We start from the raw sequence: 10,842 nt of genomic DNA on the forward strand, positions 1-10,842 counted from the left end.
GGTCAGCCTAAGATGTTTACTGAGTAATCTGTATTTTGGTACTCATACTACACATCAACATCTTTTTTTAATGCAGCACCCACTACAAGCCACCCCCGCCGATTCTAGATCTTCCGAGACCGTCGTTGTTGGATCGTGATGAGCTCTTGGTGTCCTGAGATATATTGTTTTTTCTCTTTAGTATTATCTATGTATTTTGTATTTTGATTAGAAAGAACTGTTGTACATAGTCCTTTTGGTACTTAGATGCTCTTGTACCGGTGACACCATGTCCGAGTTGGTTCTTGTGTATAGTTTGTCTTTCTTGGTCACTCTTAGGCCTCATCTGTATATTTTACACCTTTATGTATATATCTATATTAAGGCCTCATTTCTTGTCTATTTTTCTTCTCCATAATTTTATTTTAGATTATTCACTTTTATTACTCGTAGTTGAATTTTGGCTTGCCTATTGTGGGTTTATGGTTGGCGCCATCATGGCTCGATTTCGGATCGTGACAATAATGTGTAAGATATTCACAACAGTAAGCAATAATATTGTGATTAATTTGTATTTAAAATATGAAAAAAATCACCAAGTATAACACTATTTTTTGTCTAAAGTTTGATACAAAGATTCATAGTTACGTGCTCTAATTATTTGAACTATGCTCCACACTCTCTTCACTGAATCACAATTTTTTTCATCGATAAACTACATAACAAATAAATTTTATACATTTATAATGTTGTTTAATTTGTCTATGTTAAACGTAAGATATTCACAAGTTCAAGTGATGTTGTTATTGCACATTTCCATTTCAACATACAAAAATTCATGGAGTACAATTGTAATTTGTGACTAGAGGTCTTCTTTTGTGATGGCAATATCAAACAAAGTTTCCTCATTAATCTTTTTCATGATGCATTCAAATAGTTCTCAAACTTATACTATGTGAATGGTAACAATTCAACGTAAAAAATGAAGCGTCCACAACCTTCAAATCTTGGATCCACCACCCTGGATCCACCAGCGAGTATAATATGCAATAGTGAAAAAGGTATACGAATATCCAAGTCCATTAAGGAAGAATACACTTTCACACTCTTTTTCTTCTTCTTGTTTTCTTGTTTCTCATTTTTTTCCCATTGAATAGAGTGTATTGAACATTATTGACACACATGATAGCATAATTTGAAGCATGAACTTAAGCATCTTAGCTTAGATTTCCACTTGTAGCATACTTATCAATTTGAGTGACATCAAGTATTTTGTCCATTCCACTAGGCAAGAGAAACCTAATTAAACATAAGAAATGTGTGATCATTCAAACTGTTAAACGATAAACCAAAAAGATGTTATCTCCTGTATTGAGATTAGCAAACCAAAAATAATAAAAGATGAAAAGAAAACACAAAGAACTATCCGAGTCCACAGAACCCACTATGTGTCCTTAAGAAATTTAATCCCCCAAGTACTCGAAGTTGCAGATTAAATCCTCCCAAGATAAAACGGATCAACCATTAAAGAGGTAGCGGTAAAACCCAACAAAAGAAAATAAGGTAGCACAAAAGAACGTACCGGTCTCTTAGAACTTTTGCCATGTATTGGCATCCACCAGGAACTGTGGATTGCATATTAACAGCAATATTTGGATTGTGGATACTTTGTCGAAGGTGAACCCATCCATGTTCCTCATTTCCTTCTGATGAAACTTTGGCCCTGAATATAAGTCAACATTTCCTTAGGTAATGTCCAATACTTTAAAGTATATTGTAAATTTTTGTCTTATAAATTATGAGATTAATTATTACCTATACATATAAGCATCAATTGCAGTTGGATCATCATTAGTGTCAACAAGACAACCATCACTTACCCAACAATCTCCACAAGCATCAAGTTCCCATCCTGGTAAACTTCCTTGCTAAAAGGTGAAGAACACACATTTGCTTAATATAGTAAATAAAAGTATGCGCGCTCCATATAGCAACTTTTAGATGAGATGTACTTTAATATGCATGGTATGAGAGCATACAAAAGACCTGAGTCAAATCTCATTGTCGTCCATTATCAAATGAAGAATCAAATATATATACTCTCTAACAATTTAAATTTTTTTTTAGATGAGTGAGGTTACACACGTCAACAACTGAGTTAGACAACTTTAAGGTTTTTTTTTACATGTGATGAAAGAAAGGAAGTTATATAGAAATTTTTCCCAATCAATTATGTGCTATGAAAGCGTTCACATTCTTTCACCAACTAATCAAAAATATACCTCAATATAGGTTCTGAATGCTTCAATGGCTTCAAATGCTTTTGCCTTAGCATATCTAGGCTCAGAAAGGACAACCATTCTAAGTTCCGCCGACTCTAATGGCTCTTCAAGATCTTTTATGAGACTACCAATGCCTTTTTCTGATCCCTCAAGCTTCATTCTTACCATTTCAATGATAATTTTCACAACCATGTAAGCACCTAGAAATAAAAAAGGAACCATGAAAGAAGTATATTTAAAAGGGAAAAAGGACAAATATACCCCGAATTATCATAAATGGTATGTAGATACTCTCCATCATACTTTTGGAACATTGGTGTCCCTGACGTCCAAAAACTAGAACATATATACCCTTTATACTAACGGACATACACGTGTCATAATTTTATCCCTTGACCCGATGGATAAGATTGCACCACGTATCCTTATTTAGTCTTTCGTTAGAGTGAATGGTATATAGGTTCTAGTTTTTGGACGGAAGGGGCACCAATGTCCCAAAAGTATGACGGAGGGTATTTATATACCATTTACGATAGTTCGGGGTATATTTGTCCTTTGTCCCTACTTAAAATAATTGAAAATTAGAAAGTAGTTAATTTTTACCATCATCAAGAAAGTGATTTTCTTTCAAAGCACCATGGCCACTAGTTTCCATCATGAGATGTGTTTCAACACCATCCTTGTCAAGATTGACACCTTTGTCAATGACATTCCTATAACCAACTCGATACAAGCAATGTTGGCCTCCTTTATTTGTAATAAATTTAGTTAAGGCCATACTTGTACGAGCATCAGTGACAATAGTGGTTCCAGGATGTTCCTTGAGAACAATTGCAGACATTAGTGCAATGAGCCTGTCACCATTGATAGGATTTCCTTCACTATCTACTACACCACTACGATCAACATCTGTATCAAAAACAATACCGAGATCAGCATTGTTTTCAAGCACAGCGGCTCTTGTTAAGGACATGGCTATTTTGTCCTCTGGGTTAGGGATGTGGTTAGGGAACATTCCATCTGGATTTAGGTGGAGAGATCCAAATGTGTCTGCACCAAGCTTGTCTAACACATCCCATGTAAAGAACCCTCCTGATCCATTTCCAGCATTTACAATTATCTGCATTTTCAACCTTTCATCACATAAATGATAGAAAAAACAATTTCACTAGCCACAAATAATGATACAAGTATCTGCATTTTCAACCCTAAAGCTAGCTCATGAAGGGAGGTTTGTCTAAGTCCATATAAGGGGACCAGATTCTTATCTCTTTACCGATGCGGGAAATCTTAACACCACACGCCCAGACCTCAACTTGAGGGTGAACACTTCTAAATAAGGGCCCCATCATCGGTGGAATAACAAATCAAGATGAGTCTGACTCTGATAATATGTAAAAATATAACACATAGGCCTAACTCAATCCCAAAAACTAGCTAATGTAGAGAGGTTTGTCTATATAAGGAGATCAAATTTCCGTCCATCTACCGAAGTGGGATATCTTAACAGTAGTACTATTGTACACTCCTTAAAATTAATCAAGCCAGTAAATTGAACCAGATCACATTTGAGTAAAGTGAGAATAAAGCTTGATCTAACACACCCCATGTAAAACTCCCTCCTGATCCATTTCCAACATTAACAATTATCTGCATTTTCAATCTTTGATCACATATATATATACTAATTTTTTGACACGTGCATTGCACGTGATTACCAATTCAGAAAATATATGTTATAGTAAATAGTATTACCTATTTAGGCGAAGAGCTTAGCACAAAATAATATTGCAGATTCTTTTGTGAATGTTCAATGTGGATTATCATTTATATCTTTTATTCACGCGAACCTATATGAAGATCGTCAATGAAAATTCTTATTAGTTAAATACAATAATGTATATATTTATTTCAATTTGATGAAGTTCAATCATGTAAGTAGTCGTATCTCACTAATATTACGTTATAGATGATATTTGCTGTGTATTTTTCTTGTCATCTAACCAGATGTGTTTTGAACGTGTATTCCACGTTAAACTCTTTAGATGCCATATGAACATGTGAAGAGAATAACTATATTTTTTCTTTTAGAACTATTTTTTGTATATTAATTTTTATTTTATCAGTTACAACATAAAAGATGACGTTCTTGTTGCTGGCTCTCATACTTGACTTCTCGATTAATTGATTGTGTAAATAAATCAAAGATAGTTATTTGACTGTCCATAGCTAACTGAGAAAGATTTTTTTTTTTTTTTACCAGAAAGACTAAAATTAAAATTAAAGAATATATTCTATGTGTGAAATCATATATATAATCACCTATTCATCTTACACCCAATAAAGATATAATTCATATACTTGTAAATTATTTCAATTTATTCAACCAAGTATGATTCGTCAAAGGAAAAATAACAACAACATGATATCACATATATAGGGGCGGTGTAATAATATGAAAAATTATTGGTCAAAAGTTAATATAAGGAAAGATGAAAGATGAAAGATAGAAATATAATTTAATGTAACTATGGAATTCATAATATTATACCTAATAATGTAAAAAGGTGTGAACAACATTTGCAATAATTAGTAATAACTAAGAGAATTTATAATGTTATAACTGAAGAATTAACGTGCAATAGCTGAATTTCTAATAAATTTTATACGTACATAAATAAATACGACTTTTAATTAATGTTACTATTTTTTTTAGTTATTAGATTTTAATTTAGTGTAGGGACTAAATGTAAATGTTTATTCCATATTACTGAATATAAAATTTATTTTGTAAATAATTAATTTTTAATGATTCATATATATTCACATATTTTCACATTTGTTGTGAGTGTTTTTTCTTTTAAAATAAAAATAACTCAAAATATTTTAAAATAATATATTTTGAAGTTAGAAGACCTTGTTAACTTGATAATACATTTGTGACATATATAATAATTTAATTTAAATAAAAATACCTACCCAAATACAAATATATATATTTGCATTAATGAAAATATTTATCTTACAAAATTAGCTATCAAATAAAAAATAATAATAAAATTAATACAAACTTCAACTTGCGTTATTACAAGTCATATGAACTTCTCTTCGTCAAAAATACTTAAATATCAAGAAATAGTAAATAAGTAAAACAAAAGGACAATGTTTATATAGTAATAACTATTTTGAAGCAAATTTCTTGACAATCTCAATCACATAAGTAGCATTGATAAATAAATTCATTCTTTTGTCTTGAGCATTAAAAAAAACAAATCATGAAAATTCATTAAATTTTGGAAAAAAATATTCAGAAACATATATTACATCACAAGAGAAATTGTTAACAAAAACAAATGAAATTAGACTACATCATGTTAACTTCATATATTGGAACATTACATACTAATGTATATATTAAGCAAAAAAATAAATATTTTATAATTAAAATTATTTTCCTCAAGTACTCGAAGTTATGGAATATACCCTATTAGGATAGAATGATTTACTTCATCAGAATAGTGCCCCATAATCCGCTAAACTTCGAACTCACTCGACGTCAATAAATCAAACAAAAAAATTCTAAATGCAAGAAGAAGAGTAGAAGATTTTAAAAAAAAAATTGTGGTTGAAAAATGAGAGGAAGCTCCTCTAATTATAGTCATCAAAGAGTAGTATGACCAAGTGTTTTTTGTGTCTTATCTGAAAAGTCATGACCTTTTCGAGAAGTCACAACCCTTTGGAAAAGTCAAAACTTATTGAAAAAGTCACAATTCATTGGAAAAGTCACATCTCATCGAAAAATCACAACCCTTTGGAAAAAGTCACAATTTATCGGAAAAGTCACAACTCATCGAAAAATCCACAACCTAAATTAGGGAATTATAGTAATTTAATATTCAAGTTAGGAGTTCATGCTTTTAAAATAATATAGATAGATATAGATATAATGTGAGTTCATGTTAGTTATTGGGATATAAATGAAGCAACAAACTAGATTGCCACATAAGAAAGGATATTACAATTACCTAAAATCTATTTCAATCATCACAACAATTTCCACATTAAAAGATAAAAGAAATTATTATATTTTCTACCAAAAAAATTCTTTCCAAATTTAGATATTGGTCCCCAAAGCAAGCCATTGTTTAGTTCCTTATAGTCTAACTGGACCTAGTAGTAGTCAGGTGAAGTTGCAACCACATACAAAGATGCTTTTGAAGTATTTAATACTCCCATGTCCCTAAATACTTGTCCACTTTTGAATTGATACACTTATTAAGAAAATAATATAAACATAATGAGTTTACCATTTTATCCCTATTAATTATGAAGCAGGTGAATTAAAAACTTAAGATTTTCAAAAGTTTTACCTTTTTTAAAGTAATTAATTGAGGGCATAATAGGTAAAAAAAATTGTTCTTTCTTAATTTGTCAAAATGGACAAGTAATTAGGGACAACTATTAAAGCATAAATATACAAGTAATTAGAGACAAGGGAGTACTTTAGTAACAAAGTTGGAAAAGATTCTAGGAAATCAACTTACATCCATAAGATCTAACCAAGGAACAGAGTTTGAAAATACAAAATTAATACTATAATATTGTACCACTCATGATTCTGATCAAACTTCTTTATACCTAGGGCTCCATAGTAAAATAAAGTGGCTGAAAGGAAAAATGGGTCTTTGAATACATAGCTATAATCATAATGATTTCTATCAATCCAGCTAGTCATTAATGGGTTGAAGCTATAACTCTGCATGTTACATAATTTAATAGATGCATGAGTTGACCACTTCTAGAAAAAATTTCCTATGATTTATTCAAATGTACAAAGCCAAGTATAAGTCATAAGATTCTTTGGATGTAAGGGGTATTATAGGATGTATTATTAATACCTTTTATTTGGAGGTATTAGTAATACATAGAATATAATACCATGGGATAAGTCTATGTAAAGATAAAAATATCTCTCAAATCATTTTAATTATTTTGTTTATTTTATGTTTTATATTTGTACTAGTAAATTTATTTATAAATTAGCTTGCAAATTATTTAGAGAGAGTTGTTTGTTACTAAATAAATCCAATACAAATTAACACAATATATATATATATATATATTATTTTATTTTTATTTTGAACAATTAATAAAATTGCATACATATTAAAACTACAACTTGCAATTTTTATGTATAAATGTAGATGATTTATTCAATTTTACTATTGTTTACCGCCTTTTCAATTTTTAAAGTGATATATAGTTTATCTTTTTTAAATTGAAAATTGACATTTTGTAAGTGAACAATTTGCTAAGATGATAATTATTTATCCTCAAATAATTTAAGTGGAAAAAAAAGACAACCATGACAACAAAAATGTTCTTCTCATAGCTAGTTAGAAGGCCATAAAAAAATAATATTGTCCAGCAATTATTTACCTTAACTCAATTACATAATAATTCAAGGGTATAATTGGAAAGAAGTTTTTTATAAAGTTTTAATCCAAACACAAGATGAAGTGGGAAATAATGAACCAAACACTTAATAAAAATAAACCATTTATTACTAATCCTTGCACTATTAATCTCTGCATACTAATCCCAGCATTACTAATCCCTGCATTATTAATCTTTGTACCAAACGACCCCTAAATGTTTTATTCATAATAATGGAAAGGAATCTCTAGAAAAAATTGATGTCAAGAGTAATGGAGAAGTATTTTTGGGCTACTCACAAGTCACAAGTAAAGCTTGTAGGGTATTTAACAAAAGATTATGGGTGTGTTTGGTATGAAAGAAAACATTTTCTGAAAAATGTTTTTAAATTTTTTCATGTTTGGTTATTTTAAATGTTTTTTAAATCAACTCATTTTCTTCAAATTTAAGGAAACCGACTTCCCTTCAAAAATTAAAGAAAACATTTTCCAAAAGTACTTACAATATTTTTTCTTACCCTACCCCATACTCAACCCTCCCCATCCAAAAAAAATAAATTAAATTTATAAATTTTCTTATTTTTAAAATTTCAAATATTTTTTACCCCTACCCTTACCCCCAAACCAAACCCACTCCTCAAAACAATAAAAAAAAATTAAAAATTATTTTTGAAAAATATTTCAAATTTTAAGATTTTTTTTTCCTCAACCAACCCTTGCCACCCATTTTTAAAATTTCATTTTTTACCCTACTCCATACCTTGACACCACGACCCCCCCCCCCCCCCCCTCGTCAATTTTTTTTAAAAAATCATTTTTAAAATATATTTCAAATTTAAAAAATTTCATTTTTACGTCACTCTCTACCCCTACCCCGCCCCTAGGCCACCCCCGTCAATTTAAAAAAAAAAATTGATATTAAAAAATATTTCAAATTTAGAAAAAATCATTTTTACGCCGTGATAGCAACATATTAGCGACGAATTAGCGATGAACTATTAAATATTTTCTTTTAGTTAAGAGTGATAGCAACATATTAGCGTTAAACTCATGAATATAATTTTTTCCTTCATTTATTTGACTTATGATTTTATTTTATCTTTTATATTGTTTTTGAGACCCAGAACAAACGACTGGAAGACTGGCTTTTCAAGCCAATTCTGGGAAAAGTAATATATATATATATACCGAATTTTAAGATTTCGATACATAATTTTTCATGTTAAAAAAATATTTTTATATTAAATTGATGTCCATAGAGTTTTGTAAATGTCAATTTTAGTAATGAAGCAAAATAGCAATTGAAAAAAGTCCCCATGACTAACATAACACTTTCTCACCTCATGACCTGACCTCCTAAAAAGGGTTGATGTTTAGTTTCACTCCATGGCTAAGTATTTGAAGACCACCCATTTTTAAACTAAGGTCATATATAATTGGGTGTAACTTGGTGTTTTTTTTTTTTAATATATAGGTAAGTTATACTTTAGTTGTGTAATGAAATATGTAGTATATTTTAATTTTATGGTGGACTAGGCAGTAATAAAAAGGAGGTGAAAGAGTTAGAAAGTCCAAAAAAAAAGGATATGAATTAAGTTTTATGGTCACTATTGTCCTCATGTAGTTAGATAAGGTTTGTGTGAGGGACATGCAATAAAACAAAAGATATAAGTAAAATAGAGAAGAACCTGAAATCCTTTGAGGGGAGTGTCATAATGGTTAGGATGGTTCACTCTTTCTTTTATAATATCTCGTAGATGCTTCGCGTAACTGCTCATGAAATCTACCTTAGTCGGACGCGTCGGTAGTGTCGTTGACACTTTTGTGAACCTGTTTGCATATTTACGAGCTGCTTCTTCGCATATTTCCTCCACTTCCACTGACGTTAAACCTCCTTTTTTTGTGAAGAATTTAAGACCGTTTCGAGTGTAGGGTAAGTGAGAAGCAGTCATCTGCATCCAAGTAAGAAAATATTTTTTAATCTTGTGATCTTAAAAAAGTCAGTTGGAATTAAAGAGTTATCAAATGTCATTTCTTAAGTCCATTTAATATAGAGAAATATGCACTTCCTTCTTTTAATTTTTTTTTAAAGGGAATGCAATGTCCATTGTGGTCATGAAGTAAAAATAAACAATGAGAGTAATTCTTCTACGTACCATTATTGAGGCATCATATTGACATGGAGGAAGAATAGTGCTCATGAAGCATGCTGGTGTTGTTGCAAGTCCCATGTCAAAGACCATGCAACCAGCCCTAGCAAGCCCAGAAAATACAGCAACACTCAATGTATTACCCGAAATTCGAGGGTCTTTTCCAAGAGAAACCATAACAACTTTCTCCTTATTGTTCAACCCTTTAATCACCCATTCACCAAAGCTTTCTGCTATTGCCTCAACAGCAAGTGGTGTAAGATCTACACTTCTACCTTTCTCACCTTGCAAGGCCACACCACGAACATCCGATCCATTTTGTAGCCTTCTAATCTTATCCATTTCTTCATCCTCATTGTATGTCTTTGTACTACTACTACAACACTCTACTCTAAGAGAAGAAATCGACGTTTTTGACAAGGAAATATGCAACTTTGGTTTCTTTATAATTGGTACACAAGGGAAATTGGTTATTGAAGAATTAATGGTTTGTAAAGAAGAAAAAGTGGATGCCATTGCTATAGCTTGATTTTTAGACAAGAAGCTTGGTGGGATAAGAAGCTTGGAGGGAAAATATCTTTCTACAACCTTCCAAATTGACTGATATTTTTCTTGTTTTATTCAAGGCATATCCTCTGGTTCAGGAAGAGCATCTGCCTTTTGAAATTGAACCACAATTTGTTCCTTTTACTCAGAAAATTAGGCACCAAGTACAATTGAAACAACTCTGGCCTTATAAGAAATACTAGTCCTGGACGCCAGTGAAACGTATGAATTACTGTCAAAATCACATTTTAATCAGTATCACAAGCTATTCAAACAAAAAATATAATTTAAAATCGATGAACAATCAATGTATTCAAATAACTTCTTTATTGTATGTCAAATGATTAGACATTTGATGAACCTGCAAAATTTAGTTTGGTAATTAAAATAATGAGTTACATTTTTATGTTATTAGGTCCAAACATATGATATATTAGTATGTGCAAAAAT

General features: G+C 30.6%; 1 protein-coding gene across 1 annotated transcript; it reads right to left on the bottom strand.

Moving 5' to 3' along the window:
- Positions 1 to 719: 719 nt before the first annotated feature.
- LOC125825326 (uncharacterized) lies at positions 720 to 10,558 on the bottom strand. Its single transcript, XM_049504670.1, has 7 exons — positions 9,853 to 10,558; positions 9,385 to 9,648; positions 2,865 to 3,381; positions 2,262 to 2,461; positions 1,795 to 1,907; positions 1,562 to 1,702; positions 720 to 1,278 (listed from the first exon to the last, which is right to left on the bottom strand). The coding sequence occupies exons 1-7, from the start codon at positions 10,360 to 10,362 to the stop codon at positions 1,197 to 1,199; spliced, it is 1,827 nt and encodes a 608-aa protein (XP_049360627.1). The 5' UTR covers positions 10,363 to 10,558; the 3' UTR covers positions 720 to 1,196.
- Positions 10,559 to 10,842: the final 284 nt, after the last annotated feature.

The sequence above is a fragment of the Solanum verrucosum genome, unplaced genomic scaffold, assembly GCF_900185275.1.
Source record: "Solanum verrucosum unplaced genomic scaffold, falcon-dt-bn FXZP01000051.1, whole genome shotgun sequence".
Lineage (NCBI taxonomy): Eukaryota > Viridiplantae > Streptophyta > Magnoliopsida > Solanales > Solanaceae > Solanum > Solanum verrucosum.